We start from the raw sequence: 20,296 nt of genomic DNA, 5'->3' as shown, positions 1-20,296 counted from the left end.
AGAAATAATTATGCAGAAAAATCACATTATGCAGAAAAATAACAGTATGCAGAAAAATGATACTATGCAAAAAAATAACACTATGCAGAAAAATAACATTATGCAGAAAAATCACATTATGCAGAAAAATGATAGTATGCAGAAAAATAACACTGCAGAACAATAACACTATGCAGAAAAATAACACTATGCAGAAAAATCACATTATGCAGAAAAATCACAGTATGCAGAAAAATAACACTGCAGAACAATAACACTATGCAGAAAAATGACACTATGCAGAAAAATAACACTATGCAGAAAAATAATTATGCAGAAAAATCACATTATGCAGAAAAATGACACGATGCAAGTACATCCACCTGTTGAGAAAGTGCAGAAAAATAGCATATACAACTAATAAAATCAGCAACCAATAAAATAGCATATTTTCATTCAAATAACATTTACAACCAATAAAATCAGCAAGTACAACCAGCACAATACAAAATTTACAATATTGCATCTATTTCCTTACACAAGTAAAGACTACAAAAAATTATGTGCTAGTATCTTTGCAATATACAAAAAATTGGTTGTCAATAATAATATTCCATTATGATGCATATTTAGACCTTAACCTCTCCAAGATTTCCAAACGATGTAGACGAATGTATTCTTTTTGCTCAGGATCCATAGTTCTTGTATCTTTCATCATAAGTTCATCTTCCATTTTCCTCTTTTCTACTTCATTCTTCTCTTCCTTGATACGAATCAACTCTCTTCGTTCTTCGGATGCAATGCGCATTGCCTCTCTTCGTTCTTCTAATGCAATGCGCATACTTTCCTTTTTCTCCTCATGCATTCTTCTCTTTTCTTCCTTGATCTCGTCCAATTGGGAGGAAAGTGTTGGGATCACGTCATCACAATTCTTTCTTTTCTTTAATTTCTCCTTTTCGGCCTTCTTGCCTATAGGTCTCTCCAAGGTTTCGCCGGAGTTCATCTCTTCATTATCTTCATCTACATTTATTGAGCTTGCAAAGGATTGTATGGCTGGTTGTGTGGCTGGTCGTGTGGCTGGTTGTCTTGTGCGGGCCTTCAAACTATCTCTTAAAACCAACCACTTAGCTTCATTCCTCAAAATTCTCCAACAATGCTCCAATTGAAATGCATTTTTGCAATTAACTTGATACATAGTTTTTGCATCTTCAATCTACAAAAGTAAAAAATTAAAAAACATAAGAATCATAAAACTAAAAGTGTTTTGATGTACAATACATATTAAATGTTGAGTTTAAATACCTTGTCATGCTCAGTTTTACCGCTTTCATTCCGGTTCTCAATTTGGGTCAAGCATCCACAGAATTTGTTGGTCTCCCTTTGAATTGTTGACCATCGACTATTTAAAAAATCCTTAGTGCGGTTAAATTTCTTGTCATTGTGGAAGGTAGACCAAATTCTCTCCCAAAATGTTGTGTGTTTTTGGTCCGTCGATGTCACGGCATCTAAGCTAACATTAAGCCACGCCGACACTAGCTTAATGTCTTCATCTATGGTGAAGTTGATTCCCCGTTGACCTCTCTTAGTAGTTGATTTTTTTGCAATAGGGGGTATAGATTGTCCCATTTCAACTTGGGGTGGAGATTGATGGACATTGACGTCTGAATGCGGAGTGGACATCAAATTACTGCTATCAAAAGACTCAAAACCTTGTTCATTGTATTGTAAAATGTCAAGGAAGAAGGGATTTTGATTTTGTGAGTCCATCACCTAACAAACACCAAAGTAATTTAGAAGCAGCACTAATAAGCAACAAAATTGAAAACAAAAAAGAAAAGGCATTGAGAGCATGGAATTCAACCACAACCAAGCAATCACAACCAAGCATAGATGAAGCACCCTTATGGTCTAATTCATAACCAAGCACCCTTATGGTCTAATTCATTGACCAATTCATGTACAAACACAAGAAAATCAAACCTCAAAGCAACAGAATTGAGAGCATGGAATTCAACCATAGAAATAATAAGTATTCAACCTCAAACCTCAAACCTCAAACACAAGATAAAACCCACATGGAATTCTAACTTGCTAGGCATCATTTTTTTTTTTTTTTAATAAGTACTTGGGCAGCCGCCATATTGCAAATAAATTTTAGCAAAATCCATGTGTAAGAATGAAATTTAATATAATACAATAAAGAACGCATGGTACTAAAATGTTTATATCAAATGCTAAATTCACAGACAAAAATGCTAAATTCCTTCCTATATTGAAATGTACATATTACATCTTTTCTTTATGAATATTTTTCTTTTTATTCCAAACTTTCTTCTCTTCCAAACTTAAATTCCTTTTATTTTCCATACAAGCAACCAATTAGAGAAACAACTATTTAGTATAAAATAAAAAAATAAAAAAATACTTCCAGTGATCTATTTTTGGTTAAATCAATTGAAGATTGGACACTGTAGGGAGCTCCTAATCGCCATCTCCGTGTTGGTGGGTGCTTCTAGCTGCAGCTACTTAGTGCTAATACTGATTCAATTAAGGGTTAGTCTTCTTTGTCCTGTTCCACAACATTTATATGGCTTTCTTTTTGGTTGGGGAAAATGAGTAGTTTATTAGGCCGTATCTAAGATGAGATGCCATATTATCATATTCTACTCATTAAAAATAAAATGGAGGTCACAAAACTCAGAACAAGATGACATTCTAGATACAACACTATAATTATTTGTATAGTGTTCCCACTTCCTACTTCCCACTAAAGCTTATTCAATACCAACATATTTACCCTCCTTCCATTACAACCCCTTTTAACCAAACAACACTATATACCCTCACAAAAATAGTAAATACCCCCCACTTCTCCAAAATCTAAAGAACACCCAACTCTCTATTTCATATTAGCATAGAAGTCTGAGCCTAAAAGCTGCAACTTCTATGAACAAACAGTACCAACACCAACATTAAGGTTATGTACACATTGTTGAAAACAAATCACAGTTTTTTAGCAAAATAAAACTCATAAGAGTAAGAAGTAGATGCATGTGCATGTGTTACTTGGGCTTGAAATTGAACATAATCATCGGATCAAAAAAAAAGCTTCAAACTTGAAAAAAAATTTGAGAGAGTAAGAGAGATCGTTACCTTTTGGGAGGTTGAAAAGTTGACTAATTGTTGGTGGGAGCTTTTGTGAAGTGGAGAGATAGAAATACAGAAGAAGAAGAAGAGAAGACAAAGTTTGAGAAATGAAGAGAAAGAGAAAGGGGCAGCTCTGTCTGTCTAAGTTGCTGTCTTTCTCTATGCTTTAGCTTAGCCTTGCTAAGCTATTTTGCTTATGCCATCTAGGAATTTCATTTGTCTGAATTTCATTTTTCCATGCCTTAAGCCTAGGTTTTGAACCAGTTATCCATAGAGAACATTGATCCTTATAAATGGAGAACAGTAATAAACAGAAAAAATCACTAAGGGAATAAATAATGTGTCTCCAATATTTGTAAATTGAAATTAATATCATATAGCTTAACACAGCAGACATCTCTAGACTACCTTATGTACTAAATTCCTTATGATCTGCAGTTCTAGGAATTTTGAGAGAGACAGATGTTTACCGGCATGGAAGTAGTTGTTACTAAGACTTTTGCAGTTGAGGTTGAGGTTGACCCTTTTGAAAGAGCTTTCAAATTTAGTTACCTAACTTAAAGATTTGATTATTTCAAACTTTAGGGGTTGAGAATTTCATTCAATCTATTACCATAACCACCCCCCAAAGGGGGTCCCAAAATTAATAAATCAGTTAACAATCACTGTTTAGTATTCACTTGTCTTTTTTTGAAAGTCTCTCAAGTCATCAGAGTGTTCATTCAAGAAGAACAACCAGAGACTTTTTGTTGCATATCTCAATTAAAGTTCCACTACCACCTAAACCAACGAGAACTGGCATGTCTTGGAATTATCTTTATCTATGACTATAAGCATGTGATATATACAGAATCTGAAAATGTAGTAAAAGAAAAACTACTAAAGAACTTGGACAAAGAAGCCCTCATCTCTTTCTATTCTCAAACCAGCCAAAGGCTACAATACAGGGCAAGCTACCCCAAACAACAACTTGACAAAACCAGCTAAACTACACAGCCAAGTCCAATTATACATACACACTGACCAGGCACAAAATCTCAGCAGCTAACTAAACAAATACAAGGTAATCACGGCAATAAAGCTAACAACCAAATATCCACATAGTAAATCAGCTAGAACTCTGTAACTATGAACATCAAACAGAGCAAAGTTCATAAATTAAAACATAGATTGAAACTTTTTTGACCTATCAAGAACAAAGTTCATAAATTAAAACTCGTTTATGTAGAACTATCCCATGGAGGTACTAAAACAGCACACCAGCTCTCAAAAATAACTTCGGGTGTGCTCCGAAGAATCCATAAAAAAAAACCCCAAACAAGAAAAAATTTGAAACAAAAAACCCCCAAAAAAATTAGTTTAGAGAAACTCCCAAGAATCTTGATTGAAACCAAAAAACCCTAAAATCTCAATGAGAAAAACCCATACCTTTTTTAGAGAAATCAGCCCAAACCTCTGTCAATAGAAAAGATTCCGTCAACCCAATGATCCACCCTCCTCACCGGAACTGCAAAACTCCTCAACCGATCACATTTTATTTCCCATGGTGATGAGAATGAGCAAAAGAATTCGGTGATGAGAATGAGCAAAAGAATATGAGAGGAAGAACTCAAGAGGGAGAGGGAAGCTGAGAGTGAGAGAGGTGTTGGTGTGCTCAGTGAGATGAGAGAGAAAAAAAGAGCGAAAATGAGTTTCTGTACATATAATACTGTACGTATAATATTATTTTAAGTTATAAACGAGCTACAGTGCCCGTGTAAATTTACACGGGTACTGTAGCTCGTCCAAAATTATACACAAGTTTAGATGATTTTACAAAGGCTGATGTAGTGTATTTTTTGCTTCAAAATATGTAAAAATGGTCCAAATGTGTATTTTACACATTTATACACAATTATACAAGAGCTGATGTGAATGCTCTAAGGCGGGAACTAAAAATGTATGTGTATGTGTATGTGTTTATGTATGTGTATGTGTATGTGTATGTTTATATTTATGTGTATGTGCATGTGCATGTGTGTTTATGTTTATATTCATTTATGTTTATGTATGTGTGTATGTATGTGTATGTCTATGTGTATGTGTGTGTATGTGTATATTTATGTGTATATGCATGTGTATTTATGTTTATGTTCATTTATATTTATGCATGTTTATGTATGTGTGTATGTTTATGTATGTTTATATCTATTGAATACAATTTTATTTTTTCTCTTCTTATATCAAAACTACTCAACTTTCTCTGTTGTCTTCACAGCCGTTCTTCTCTCTCTGTCATGCCGCTTCTCCATCGTTCGCATGGCTGCTTCTCCATCGTTCCTGCCTTTCTCCACCTTTCTCTTATTTTGGGTATGTCATCTTTTTCTCTTTTTTACTTAATTGTGAGTTGTTTGTTTTATTTTGTTTTTTTTTTGTTTGCTGAGAATACATGATTTTGAGTATATATATATATATATATTTTTTTTTTGTTGTGTTTGCTTGGTGTTTGGCGTTTGGTTGCTGAGAAAATGTGGCAAAATAAAGGGGAATAGTTTTTTCTTTTCTTCGATATGATTGAGTATAAGCCTTATATATATGTTCTTCATATCATAATGTATAATAACTATATTTAGAGTTGGGCTTCTCAATTCACTTGGATGAGTGCACTTTTGGTATTTCACACCTCAAACTGTACAAAGGCACTTGAAAAATAGCTTACTTTAAAAACTTAGGTAGACTTAGGTACTTTATGTTAAGCAGGGGCGGTCTTAGACATTTTGGGGTCTAAGGCGAGAACTAAAAATATATGTGTATGTGTATGTGTGTTTATGTATGTGTATGTTTATGTTTATGTGCATGTGTATTTATATTTATCTTCATTTATGTTTATGTATGTGTGTATGTTTATGTATGTGTATGTGTATGTGTATGAGTGTTTATGTGTATATGTATGTTTATGTATATGTTTATATTTATGTGTATGTGTGTTTATGTTTATGTTCATTTATGTTTATACAGGTTTATGTATGTGTGTATGTTTATGTATGTTTATATCTACTGAACACAATTTTATTTTTTCTCTTCTTATATTAAAACTACTCAACTTTCTTTGCTGTCTTCATAGTCGTTCTTTTCTCTCTGTCACGCCGCTTCTCCATAGTTCACGCGGCTGCTTCTCCATCGTTCCTGCCTTTCTCCACCCCTCTCTTATTTTAGGTATGTCCTCTTTTTCTCTTTTTTACTTAGTTGTGAGTTGTTTGTTTTATTTTGTGTTTTTTTGTTTGTTGAAAATACATGATTTTGAGTATATATATATATATATATATTTTGTTGTGTTTGCTTGCTGTTTGGCGATTGGTTGCTGAGAAAATGTGGGAAAATAAAAGGAAATAGTTTTTTCTTTTCTTTGATATGATTAAGTATAAGCCTTATATATAAATATATATGTTCTTCATATCATAATGTATAATAACTATATTTAGAGTTGAGCTCCTCAATTCACTTGGGTGAGTGCCCTTTTGGTATCTCACACCTCAAGCTGTACAAAGACATTTGAAAAATTGCTTAATTTTTATTTTGGATATTTTTCTATAGAGAAAAATTTAGGTAGACTTAGGTACCTTATGTTAAGCAGGGGCGGCCCTAAACATTTTGGGGCCTAAGGCGAGAACTAAAAATGTATATGTATGAGTATGTGTTTATGTATGTGTATGTGTGTGTATGTGTATGTGTATGTTTATGTTTATATATGTGTGTATGTTTATGTATGTGTATGTGTATGAGTGTATATACGTATGTATATGTTTATGTGTGTTTATGTGCATGTGCATATGTGTTTATGTTTATGTTCATTTATATTTATGCATGTTTATGTATGTATGTGTGTATGTTTATGTATGTTTATATTTATAAATATAAATATAAATATAAACACACATACACATAAACATACGTGAACACAAACACAAACAAACATACACAAAAACAAACAAATATAAACACATATATACATAAACACGTATAAACAAACATAAACACGCACACATAAATATAAACATACATAGACATAAACACACATACAGACTGAGAAAAATTAAACCCTCATATAAATTGAAAAAAATTGCAAACTTACACCAATTCTCAAACAATTTCGTTAGTTACTTTGTTGTGCTAAATCGATCCTTTATATGTGTTTATGTTTATATTTAAGTTTATATGTGTGTATGTTTACGTTTATGTGAGTTTATACGTGTTTATGTATATGTGTGTTTATGTTTATGTATATGTATATTTATGTGTATGTGTATGTGTATGTATGTGTATGTGTATTTGTATGTGTATGTGTATGTTTATGTATGTGTGTGTATGTGTGCTTATGTGTGCGTATGTGTGCTTATGTATGTGTATGTGTATGTGTTTATGCGTGCTTATATTTATGTATGTTTATGTATATGTGTGTGTTTATGCGTGCTTATGTATGTGTATGTGTATGTGTATGTGTATGTGTATTTGTATGTGTAGGTCTTTTTGTATTTTTCAGATTCAAGTGCAATACCCTGATGCAATTGTAATTAATGGCTGAGATTAAAAGTTGAAAAAACAATTTTCAATTTCAACTATTAAATAAAATATATTAAAGGAGAGTTAAAAAGTTAAAAAAAAAAAAGTAAAAAATGTAAAAAAAATACCTATGACAGTGCACCTAATCTCAGTCCGTCTTTCTTCTCTAACAATTTTTTCTTTTTCTTTTTTACACGATGCTTTATTCTTCTTCTTTTTATTTCTCTTTATATGTTGCTTAGACTGACAGGAGAGGAGCGAATGAAAGCCACGTCAAGAAAGGAAAACGAAGATTATGCTGCCGAGCAAAAAACTATGAAAATCTCTTCCTCTTAACTTAGATGATCCTCTTAGGTGAAATTGTGGCTCACGAGGCTTCACCGGATTATGGTGTGTGATTTTTAGTTATTTATTTGAGATTATGAAGCAAATAGTTTTTATATTTTGCTTAACCTTTCTATTTTCTGAAAACACTTTTCTGAGAAATACAATTTTTTTTTTTTTATTTGCTTTCAGTCTATCATTCTTACTTGTGATATGTGTATTTGGATCTAAAATTAGTTCAACAAATTGATTCTTCTTCTAAAATATAATAACAAAACCAATATATGTTTTTTTAATAGTGGATTCACTTTCAGTGTTTTCATTTTGTGATTTTGGTTATTTTGTGGGTTTTGTACTTTGATTTCGGTGGGTATAATTTGATTTGTGATTTGGTGGGCTTTTGGGTTTTTATTGCGATTTGATTTTGGCTGGGTTTTGGCCGTGGTGGTGGTTGTGATTTGATTTTGGCTGAGTTTCGGCAGTGGTGCGTGGTTGGAAGTGATGAGCTTGAAAAGCTCCGGCCATGGAGGTTTAGAAGGAAAGCTTGGTGGTCAGCCATGGAGGACGGTGTGACGTGGGTTGAGGCAGAGAGAGGATGAGAGGGAAACAGGGGCGACCCTAGACATTTTAAGGGCTAAGACGAGAACTAAAAATGGGGCATTTTTTATATTTATATATTAATTAAATTAATGTTTATTTAATATTTTTATATTATATTTTTCATCATTATTTTCATTTTCTTCTAAATTATTTTGAAGTTCATTATCAAGGTTTGTTGTATTGCAAAATTGAACATCATTTTCTTCTAAATTATTTTGGTGAATTTCTTGCTTATTTGTGATATTTTCATCTAAATTTTGTGTTATATTTTGTTTATTACTAATAACAAATTTATCCATTAATCTTTTTTGAAACTCAATTAATTTTTCTTATTTTTTTCTTTTTTTAAGTTTTTCATATCCAGATGCATATTTTCTAGTAGACATTTCTAATCAAACAATATATTTATAAAGACTAAAATAAAAAATAACTTTCAAGTGTAGAGCAAATGAGAAATAGAACCTGATTTATATAAAAAGTATTGTTGTAATTTCACTGAACAATAACAAATTTTAGCAATCTCAACTTGCATAAATTAAAAAAAAAATTAAGCACAAACATAACAAAAATTTAAGTACAGTACACAAGACTTATTAATAAGACCCACCAAAAAAAAAAAAAAACTTGAAGGCCAAACTTAACGCCCAGTCCAGGGAGGGTCCAGGCAGCCATAATGATAAACTGAAAGTGATAAACAAAGTTACAAAACCAGGCAGGGAGGGCCCAAATAAACAAAGTTATCTTAAGTTGTTAACAAATAAAAGCCCAAATATTTATAATTTTATACCTGATTCCTGAACCTCAGAACCTGATACGGTGAGGTGAGCAGTTGAGACTTGAGAGAGGCGGAGAGCAGAGAATCAGAGAGAGGCTGAGATGAGAACAGACTGAACAGTGGAGACTGGAGACTAGAGAGAGGTGGAGAGCAGAGACTAGAGAGAAAGGTAAAATTTTTAGGGTTTTGATTTGTGATTGTTTTGTGGTTAATCTCTTAGACCGGATTTGTAGTTTATCTGTTTGTTTTTTGGTCAATGATTTTGTTTAGAACCAATGTTTAATAGGATTTACCAAATTTTTTGTTTTTTTGGTTAAAAGGATGTGCCAGATTATTTTTGTAATTCATTTGAAACTAAATTTTCTACTACCCGGTTGGTTCTTTTCTAAAATTTTGGGGCTTGGGGGCCTTAGGCAATTGCCTAACTCGCCTAAGGGAAGGGCCGGCCCTGATGTTAAGTTCCCTAATTAAATTTAACCATGTTGATTTTTATTTTTTATTTTTTATTTTTTCAATTTGGGTTTATAAAATAGCAAGCTGGATGTTCAGTTCCCTTAGTCTGCTTGTGATTTTCTGTCCATGCTAGATTGCTTTTCGTTTTCTGTATGCTGATTATAATTTAATTTTCTTCTGTGTCTGTACTGTTGTTATGAAGTATACTGCATCTTTTTTCATAAATTCCTACTTTCATACTTTTCAAAAAAAAAGAAGATGTTCAACTCAAATGAAGACCCAAAGACCTCTTTTAGCCCAAAATGAGGGGAAAAAAAAAAAAAAATGAGCTTCGCATTTTTATTTTACACAAAAAGAAATGATCATCATTCATTGTTCTTTGAAGATTTGAGATAGAGATAAGGAGAACGGTACAGAAGATGGGTAGATAGAATTTGGTGAATATATTCAAGCTAATTCATTTAAAAAAAAAAAAAAAATTATTCTACTCTCTTTTTCTCTGTTTTTTAATTTGTTATATTAGGAGGGGTGTGCTCTGTGGCACACATGGTGCTGTGTAGTTTTGCACACAAGGTGGGTAGCTAATGTCTCTCATTGACTAATGAAGCTATGAGTCAGAGGTAGTAGTGAACATGAGCTAGTGCTTCTTTATCTTATTTGCTTGTTAGAGCTTCATCTCTACATTGTAAAGTCATTTTCTTTAATAAACTCGATTAATTATCAAAACGTGCTTTGACACTAACATGTACATTTTTTTTCTTTTTTTTTGCTGAATAACGTGTATGTCTTTTAGTCATTGATATGAAATGCTGTCTGATACGTATCACACTTACTCAAGCTCATCATTTTTAGCAAATTTTGCTTCATAATACCAAATCTAAACTCAAATTTGATGAACTTGACATTCGATTTTGTTGTTGTTGGATTTACACAGATTAACAAGATGCCCCGGAGGCCAACAAGGCACCGGCGATTGTTGAAACCTCGGCCTCTGACCTTCTCCTCTTTTTCTCGTTCAGCTGCTCAGGTAGCCTCTTCTTACTTGGCAAAACGTCGAATGCAAGACTCCAAACTCCACAGAGAATCTCCCCTGAACTCTGCAGGTATTTGCAATTTCATGTTAAGTAAACTCTTCATCTTAATCCAGGATGTAACACTTTGTTTTCATTTTCTTTCTGCATGAATTGTCTTTTTTTTTTTTTTTTTTCTTTTGGCCGGGGGGGGGGGGGGGGGGGGTTCTAGAGCCGATTTTTTGAAAATTTTAACTCAAACAATTTTGTTGAGAACATCTTTAAAAGATGTATTCAGTTGTTTGTTCTTGAAACCCTGAAAATACAGAGGGAATAGTGCCTCATTAATAACAAAAGCATAAATAAAGTGGCAAAAAAGTGTTCATATTTGGTCATTCTATTTCAACTAAAACTGACAGCCTTTGCCCCCTTGCACACGATTTACCACACCTACACTACAGCCCTAACATGGTACACACAAAATTGGTCCCTAACATGGTCGATTAATCATGTTTTGCTTCCACCATTGATAACACTTGATTTGGCCTATTTACACCTTGACACGAAAACACATTCACCCAGAGGCAACCAAAACCATCTGTCTCTAACTTATATAGTACACACAAAAACATTTAGCCATCTCTCAGCCATCCCCTATTTCCTCACACCCACACAAGCACAAACAAAATTTCTACCTTGTGCGCCTACCCATTCTATATTACATGTTAGTGGTTTATGGGAAAGTAGTTTTATGAGATAAAAATAAGGGTGTGGTTTATAGGTTGGAGACATTCTAGGTGGTGTTGGATGAAACAAAAAAGTAGGTTTTGGTTGATGTTCAAATTGGGATTATTTTGGGGATTTTGTTCTTTAAGGGATTTTTGGTGTTTTTGGGAGTGTGAGGTTTTACATTGCAATTGTTGGTTTTGGATTTACTTTATCTTTGTGCATGTGAAGGAGGGTATGGGGGCAAACGTGTGGGTGTGCTCAGAGAGAGAGAATGGACTAAAAAACTTTTGAGTAAAGAAACAATTAACCAAGCACCTTGTGAGTTTTCAGCGTTTTAAACACTCTTTTCAGTTGTCGCCATCCAAACAAGTTTTCACTATTTTATGGATCTTTAATGGTTTTAGATAGCCTGTCATAAGGAGGTTTTAGTGGCAGAGTATATGAATGTCTAATGTTTAATTACATTGGGTTCATGAGACTTGTAGGATTGGGAGTTTGATTGTTTATCTTCTTCCTAATCCTCTTTATTCCAATAATTTGAGGAGAGATGGAGAAGATAAGATTTATTGGATCCCTTCCATAAGCCATTGTAGGTTAAATGTATTATAAAGTTTTGACCTCTAATGTTACTAATAAAAAAAAAAAAAAAAAGACGACCTCAAACCCCTTTCCCTTAAAATAGTATTTGGAAGACCAAGAACTCTCTGAGAGTGGCATTCTTTGCATAGATTATAGCGTTTAGTAGAATCCTAATGATGGATAATTTGAGGAAATGTGACATTATAATTGTGGATTGTTGTTGTATGTACAAAAAGTGTGAGGAAACCATGGATCATATACCCCTCCATTGTGAAGTAGCCAAGGAACTCCGGGATATGGCCTTATGTTGTTTGGGCTGTAGTGGGTCATGCCTAGGTGGGTGGTGGATTTTTCACTTGTTGGAAAGGAAGGCTTGGTAGGCATTGTAATGCAAGCATATGGAATGCCATTCCTTTATGCACTATCTGCTGTATTTGGAGAGAATGTAATGTGCATAGGTTCGAAGATCACGAGAAAACAGCCTTTGAGTTGAAGCCACTACTATTAAAAATCCTTTACAATTGCTTAGTTGCTAGTGACTGTTTTTATTCTTCAAACTTGCTAGAATTTCTTGATCTTGTTTTTTCATGATTCTTGGTGTATGTATCACTTGTTTACTTCTCATGTATGTGGTTTACGCCTTGCGCTCTCAATGAATTTGTTTACTTATATTAAATTTTTTTTTGGTGTTTTATTTTTTGAAAAACAATTCTATAGTTACATCTTTTCAAACACATTTGATATTAAAAACAGCATGAAACGGTATTCTATTCCCTTCCTCGAGAACATGTTTTTGAGAACAGTTTTCAAAAACAATTCAAATAAGGCCCATACTTGCTCTTCTGTTCTGCTTTCAGATAACAGAATTTTGAGGGATGCTTTGGGAAAAAGGAGTGAACCATCTGAGTCTTCTGATGAAGAGGAGTTTGATGTAAGCATTTTTTCTTTCTCACAACATAAATTATTATTTTTATCAGAATTAGGGTTAAGTGATTAAATTCACCATTTCCTAATAGTTTAAGCTTTTGGAAAAATTGGTAATTTAACATGGTATTAAAGCAGGAGGTCTTAAGTTAGATCTGTGTTTCCTCCACTCTACCTCCTAATTAAATTCCCACGTGTTGGGGCTCACCTATGAAAAGGTAGTTTGAGCCCAGACGTGAGAAGGTGTGTTAGAAGTATGTGATTAAATGATTAAATTTATCATATTCCAATAGCTTAAGTTTTTGGGAGAATCGGTAATTTAACATGGTATCAGAGCAAGAGATCCTGAGTTTGATCCTTGACTTTACTCTACCAATTGTCCCAAAAGCTTAAGCTATTAGGAAATGACAAATTTAATCACTTAATCATAATTCTAATAATTTACAACACATAAAATTTTATTAAGTTTTGATTGTTGTTTTTCATGTTGATTTAGTGTGTGTATTCATGCAAATTCAATTTGTACATGTGAAGGGAAACGTTCAAGCAGATTTTGCATTCTTTGATCCCAAATCCAATGATTTTCATGGAGTGAAGACAATGCTGCAAGCCTACCTTGATAATAAGCAGTGGGATTTGAATGGTTTTGTTGACTTGATATTGGGACAGACCACAGTGGGGACTGTTGTTAAAATAGAGGGTGATGAAGATGAAGGAGTTTTTTCTATTGTGACTGCTGTAAACTTGGGAAGATATAAGGCAAGGGACAAATACTTCTAAATCCCATCCATATTTTCTGCAATGTTTATCTCTTCTTTCAGTGGTGTGGCATATGTACTACAAACTGACTCTATTATGAAGTCTCCTGATATATATGTTTGCAATTGCCAGTCAATAATGTTTATGCCACATTTAAAACAGTAGGAGTGTGCTGTTACATAATTAGATATGCAGAAAAGTATGGCTTCAATCTGTTTGACTTTTCTACTGCTTTAGGGATGTCAATGGGGTGGTTTTGGATAGGGCGGCACCAAATTGAATATGACCCCTATTAAATTTGTCCCATCCTCCATTATTGCTCTTTCTCTTTATAAAGTCTAATATTTACTTATAAAGAAAAGATCCACTGTTATCTCACCTTTAATAGACTTGAATTTAATATTAGGTATATGCAAGTACCTATCCTAGACTGTTACACAAGTTGCGATGAATCTACTAAGCAAGCAAACTCTTAATGTTACTCAAAATTTCAAATAGCCCCCCTGCTGTTCCAATTGCCCTCAAATTTACAGCAAATCAATGGACATGAGAAGGAGAAAAACCTGAAGAGAGCTTTGGTTGCATCTTTTGTTGTTGTTGTCAACTTTGGTTTGGTGGCACATTTGTGGAATAATCTGCTGTTAATTTGAGGGAAATTGGAACAGTAGAGGGCCATTTTGGAAATTTTGAGCTATATTAGGGCATTGGTCGCTCGGTTTCAGATATAAGGGGACATTGCAACTTGGGTGATAGTTTTGGTGAATATTTGTAATTTATCCTGAATATTATTTAATCCAAAAATACGCTCATAACCTGATTATATGCCCAAGAGAAGAGAAGTTTTATTAGGGATGGGGTAGGGAAGGTCACCTGACTAACACAATGACAATGCATCTAGTTTAATGTATTTGCACATGAATTAGCATTTCATATTAACATTGTATATAAAAAGGACACTATATTTATAAAAAAATTTCCAGACTCAAATGTGAGTTTGGTCTTAAGTCCTTGCTTCAACCCTGATTATCTTCTGCACCTGATATCATACTGAATTGATGAGGAAAGTTACTTGATTAGCAGTTCCTTTTGATAGAATCAAATGTAGTTTGATTGCTGACTGGCTGGTAATTTCAACATTTGTAGAGAAGCTGACCCTCATAACATTTGACTGATCAGAAGTCATGTATTTGTACTTATCAGGACCATAAATGTATCATGGAGATCAAGGAGTTCCTCCTTAAAGCATGCCAGGAGAAGGATGTAGTAGATGACTTGAGATTAATTTTGGGAGAGCAAGCAAAGAATGTGGGTCTCCTGGTCTCTCAGCGTGTGGTGAATCTTCCTCCCCAGCTTCTGCCGCCTCTTTACGATGCCCTCTTTGATGAAGTCTCTTGGGCTACAGAAGATGAGGTTAGATAAGAGCATTTGTGGATGGATGAGTGTGAAAATGTCTGTTTCTTTACCTGCTGGAAACAGCATCCTTATTATGTTCTGATATTCTTGTTTTACCTTTGGAAGCCCACAGAAGAGCTCAGGAAATCTTTTTGCTTTAAGTTTTATATAATTTTCAGTAAAATTTATAAGGTACAGTATCATATCATCTTTGCCTTACTATTGTAGGTTGCTTTTGATTAAGAGATGAATTACAATTGGTTTATTCATTTTATTTGTTTCTGGATGTAAACTACAGCACAAGAATGCTGATCAGAAAACGAAGCTGAGTAATGACAGTGATGAGGCAATAATCTATACAAAGCCAGAGGATGAAATTTTTCACAGGGTAGTGATACTTGTATTACGTCTCTCCATGCCAGAAAAAAACAAAAAATTTATTATGTACATTTTTTTTCTTCTTTTAACTTAGTGTACTTAATCGGTGTATTATTTCAGCTTAGCCAGTGGTCATTCAGCTTTCCTTTGCACACTCAACAGCCAACTCATGAGGTTAGTAGTTTTGTCAACCTAACATAATTTTTTGACTTACCCTAATTACACTAAAACTAGTACTACCCACCCCCCAAAAAAAAAAAAAAAATACAAAAAAGAAAAAGGAAATAACTTAGAGCACAATAGTATGAGTTCAAATTTTCTTTATACACTTAGCAGGTCGCAAATTGTGAGACTAGTATTTCTGTTACCCTACATACTTTGTTTCTGAGTGTGCAGCAAATGTTTCAGTAATTCTTGATTGCTGTGACAATATCTATGAACCAAGATTCTTTTTTTCCTTAGTAGGCTTGCAAAATGTTCTCGTTTCATACTCTCCCTCTCTTAGTTTTTTGTTCAGGTAGATTTTGAGTGGGGTGGGGCTGGGTCGCAAATGTTTTGTGTTCAAACTTAAATATGTCCCTCGTAGCCTCGTACGCAAACAGGCACAAATTTTCCAAGATCTGAATGTGCTTCCGGATTTTACTTGCCTTTTCTTATCTGAATATCAGTGCTTATCTCAGCACAGAAAAGATGGGAGTTTTTGCAAAAGATTTAGCTTAAGTTATTCACATCAGAAATATGTGAATTAATTTGATATCCAGTATCCCACCCAAGTGTCCACTTTCAGTGGTACTTTGTTGTTTTTCATTGATGCTATTGTAGTGGACAGTCGTGTGTTGCTCTGTGGGCCTGTGGCTTTATTCTTGAGACTAATGATTTTATAATTTAATATTCTATTTATTCGGTTTTCATTTTTTTTTTTTTTTTTTTTTTTTTTGCAGCTAAGAAATTATCGGTTTATGGGATTAGTCATGGCTGTTGAAGCAGAAAAAATTTCTACATTCCGACAAGAGTTGAAATCTTTAATAAATGAATCCTGAGGCCAAGCATAAGGTATCAAAATTTTTTAGTTTATAAACTTTCATTTTTCTTCTGTCAACATTTCTAAATTAGCTTTCAACTTTGCTGAGCTTGTCCAAGAGGTCTGAGGTGCCTTTTTTTTTTTGGGTGGGCATTTTTCTTGTACCATGGGGAATTTATCTGTAAGGATTTCACTAAATTTTGTAATCATGAGTAGTAGACCTGATTTACAAGACATTTGTCTTCTATATTCTGTCCTTTTTTCTTACACGTTTTAACCCTAGTTTGTCTTCTATAGTTTTCCAATTATTTGAAATTTTGGAACTTTTATGGCAGTTAAAACATGGTCGTGACAATATTAATGGTGACAGAAATGGTTAATTGATGGCTTAAAGCCTCGAAAAGAAACTTAATACCATGAGTAATTCTTGGCTTCATAACATTAACTCATTAATAAATAAATGACAGTTAGTTAAAATGAGTAAGAAAGTAAGTTGTCATTCTTGTAGATGTTTTATGGCATCAGGTATACAGGTACAAACTCAAACCTTGTCTTGGTATGGGCTTCATGGCCTTGTCCAGGACCAGGAGATCCGCAATCCAACACAGGGCCCTGATCACATTTAACTTGTACATAAAGTGTCCCAGTGTGTTTAGCAGGCTATTAAATGATAAAGCCCTTTGCCACGCGATGCCATGTTCTTTTGCTTTTCTCCGTTTTCATGCCCTGTCAAAAAGTCATTGATAACACCTCAACAATCATAAACTTTAACAGCCCAAAGGGCCCATTATTGTTTTCTGGTTTAACTTACACTCGGGGTTTTCAAGAGCCTTGTAACTCATCTAGTTGATACTTTATAGTATTTCTAATAAGGACATTTAGAGTTTAAATCACTCTTCCATTTTAACTATCAAATTATCTTAAAAAAACAAAAAATAAAAACTTGCACTCGATTGTTGAGAAGCAAAACAATTAAAAATAAAAAAAAAATCAGGGCAAAGGTTCAAGTGATAGTTCAGTTATAATAATTTGAATCTTAGCTCTCTTTCCTCTTGTAGCTCAACTAGATATGAAAGATCTTTTTTTAGTGTAGGAACAAAAAAGAAAGAACACTGTTCAATTGTTAAGGGGTGAAAAAAAATCTTTTTAAAACATAAAGACATAAAGAGCAACGTTTTCTATTGTTTAGGGAAGAAAAACGAAATTCATATAAATTTTAAGCACGAATACAATATTCGTGCCAAAAATCAACGTAGTTGTAGAATTATTCATATATTAACTAATTACTTAAGAGCGGAAAAGGAAAAAATCATTGTTCAATGGAAACCTTTTTTTTTTTTTACAATATTAATGTAAATTTTCTTTCAGAACTTTAGGACAAAATAAAACATTGGTTGTATCCAACAGCAAAGTAAATGTACCATTTAAAAGATGAGTGGCCAATTCAGCCTTATCCGTGTCACCGTTTTCATTTGCATATATAGTCATGCCAGGGTTCCATATTCCATAATCATATGTCCTATTTAGCCCACCAGCCACCATTGTTAGGAAACACAGATCCTAACCCAGGATATGCGATATGGTGCTAATTAAGTACTATCAATCGAAAATAGAGAACAAAAAAAATCAATGCATGCACATATAAACACTAGACGTGATTCACCTAAAATTAAGATATTTTTTTTCAAGGAAATTCAATAGTTAAGGGTGGAGGCACTAACCAATTGAGCTAAAAAGCTCTTGATATCTAAAATTAAGATTATATCCACATAATCGTTTCAATTTTGTTATGATGGTTATCATAATTACATGCTACACGCATGTGTGAATTATTTTGTTATGATGGTTACCATAATTACATGCTACATGCACATGTGAATTATAATAATGAGCTTAGAATTTTTAATGGTTATAGGAAACCATTGGTACCAAAAAATAAGGGAAGGGGGTGACCTATAGACCCTTGAATCTCCGACACAACATTTATAGTAGATTATACTCAAGCACATATCTCTTTAACCATCTCCTCTACACATCCATGCCTATTTATTTTAAGTTAGGAATCGGGACCCACCCAAAACTCAGACTTGCAACGGTGATTCCACTTTTTTGGGTCCTCCTTGAGTAGGTGTCTAAATTTTTTTTTTTTCAGAGAGGGAGAGAGAGAGAGCTCTAAACTATAATGTAGAGGCAAGAGGAACATGAAGCACATGGTAGGGGATTGGGACTTGCTGTCCTGTGGCCCCAAATGATACCTAAAGATATTGACGAATCATTGGAGTGAAATCATGACAAGTTTTTCACCATGTGTATAGGATCGTGGGATGGATTGTTGTTATTATTATTATTATTATTATTTCATGATTTTGCATGTGAGAAGATATAGGGCAAATTCATTTACATAACTTAATGCACAAATTAATGTGGTGCCAAAGCTGTGTTTGATGGATGAGAAAGTGATGATAATAACGAGTTTATGTCCCGTCAATTACAACTTACCACCTTAATAGAGAAGAAAATATTGTAAAATATATTACATTCCTAGATTAGTTGGGGATTGACTGTATTATCTCATAAGTTTGAAATATACTCAAACTTATATAATTTCCTAATTAAGATCAATCCATCAAAAATTTTCAGATTGTGAACCAAATAACTTAACAAAGGAAAATATCATTTTTGGTCCTTTTTTGCTAAACAGAGAAAAGGGGGGGGGGGGGGGAACCATTATGACTCACCCTCTTGGCCATGACCATAGGGACACCGCCTACTAGAAAATGTTGGATTGAGCCATAACTACTATGGTTAGGGGTAATCACAGACCTCACCCTAGTCTCACGAGAAAACTAGTAAATCAGGAGTTAGCTGCAAGAGGCAACCCCACTCTCCGCTAGGATTCGAATATGGAACCTCAAGATAGCGGTCACACACCTTGACCACTAGGCCACCCCTCTCGGTGGTATCACATTTGGTCCTTAAATTCATCTAATTTTTCAATTTCATATGATTTTTAAATAATATAAAATGATTCAATTTAGTTTGCACACTAATTTGACAATACATGTGTTACCAAAAATTACCAATGGTCACATGACACTCTTAGTCTTAACCATATATAGATTCTAGAATTAATTTGTTAGGGCATATATGTGAGTTTAGTTTTTTAATACCACGGCAAAAGTTTGTATCTTTGTCTAAGCCTGGGCAAGGAAAAGAAACAACCCTACGATAATTAAATGCCAACCCAAAAGTAGCTTAATTCCTAAACACAATAAATAGAGTTAAGAAACAGAACTACTATCATTTAGCTCCAGGAAATGAATCGCAAAATTTATTGCTTTCCAAACCCAAGCGTTTATGAACACCAAACTTGGAGATCCAAGCATGTCTTTTTTCTATGATTCCATAAAAGCCAATCGACAGTAAGGAAGATATTTAAGCAGGAAAAAAAGATAGTAAGGAAGATATCCAATTCTACTTTACTCAAGTCATTTAACGTAAAAGCAGTAACATCAAAGAAGGGAAAGTTTGGAAGGTTTAATTATTAGGCTTCACACAAACAACTTTTAAGCCAAGTTTCACCAACTACTTACGTTTGAACAAAATTATTTTCTTGGGTAGTATATCTTGGCAAAAACTTGTTATACACCCGTGTATTTTACACACACTTTGATTAATTTATAACTG

The 20,296-nt window shown here is 33.6% G+C and overlaps 2 protein-coding genes and 1 long non-coding RNA gene across 4 annotated transcripts; 1 reads left to right on the top strand and 2 right to left on the bottom strand.

Annotated features, from left to right (window-relative positions):
* Positions 1-595: 595 nt before the first annotated feature.
* On the bottom strand, positions 596-2,119 carry LOC115980797 (glutathione S-transferase T3-like). The gene is made up of 3 exons (XM_031103009.1): positions 2,105-2,119; positions 1,282-1,749; positions 596-1,192 (listed from the first exon to the last, which is right to left on the bottom strand). Exons 1-3 carry the CDS (start codon positions 2,117-2,119, stop codon positions 596-598), a joined length of 1,080 nt encoding a protein of 359 aa, XP_030958869.1.
* A 658-nt stretch (positions 2,120-2,777) lies between these two features.
* Positions 2,778-3,222, bottom strand: LOC115979254. Its single transcript, XR_004089007.1, has 2 exons — positions 3,133-3,222; positions 2,778-2,923 (listed from the first exon to the last, which is right to left on the bottom strand). It is a non-coding gene; the product is annotated as an uncharacterized LOC115979254 (long non-coding RNA).
* A 6,088-nt stretch (positions 3,223-9,310) lies between these two features.
* Positions 9,311-16,856, top strand: LOC115982243 (protein BCCIP homolog). 2 transcript variants are annotated; one of them, XM_031104785.1, is made up of 9 exons: positions 9,313-9,533; positions 10,752-10,920; positions 12,993-13,066; positions 13,594-13,818; positions 15,019-15,228; positions 15,337-15,402; positions 15,509-15,598; positions 15,709-15,762; positions 16,530-16,856. In XM_031104785.1, exons 2-9 carry the CDS (start codon positions 10,761-10,763, stop codon positions 16,626-16,628), a joined length of 978 nt encoding a protein of 325 aa, XP_030960645.1. In that variant the 5' UTR covers positions 9,313-9,533; positions 10,752-10,760; the 3' UTR covers positions 16,629-16,856. The 2 variants fall into 2 exon arrangements, with proteins under 2 accessions (XP_030960646.1, XP_030960645.1); XM_031104786.1 differs by lacking the exon at positions 15,337-15,402 and having other exon boundaries at positions 9,311-9,533.
* The last annotated feature ends 3,440 nt before the right edge of the window (positions 16,857-20,296 follow it).

The sequence above is a fragment of the Quercus lobata genome, chromosome 3 (assembly GCF_001633185.2).
Source record: "Quercus lobata isolate SW786 chromosome 3, ValleyOak3.0 Primary Assembly, whole genome shotgun sequence".
NCBI lineage: Eukaryota > Viridiplantae > Streptophyta > Magnoliopsida > Fagales > Fagaceae > Quercus > Quercus lobata.
This window is presented reverse-complemented; position numbering and strand designations above follow the sequence as displayed.

Excerpts from the sequence above, each read along its gene's own strand:
- LOC115980797 (XM_031103009.1), bottom strand. Across the intron at positions 1,193-1,281 it reads GTAAAACTGAGCATGACAAG|ATTGAAGATGCAAAAACTAT; the intron begins GTATTTAAACTC and ends TTACTTTTGTAG.
- LOC115982243 (XM_031104785.1), top strand. The coding sequence starts at position 10,761 with ATGCCCCGGAGGCCAACAAGGCACCGGCGATTGTTGAAACCTCGGCCT. Across the intron at positions 10,921-12,992 it reads ATCTCCCCTGAACTCTGCAG|ATAACAGAATTTTGAGGGAT; the intron begins GTATTTGCAATT and ends TTCTGCTTTCAG. Across the intron at positions 15,403-15,508 it reads TTTTCAGTAAAATTTATAAG|CACAAGAATGCTGATCAGAA; the intron begins GTACAGTATCAT and ends TGTAAACTACAG.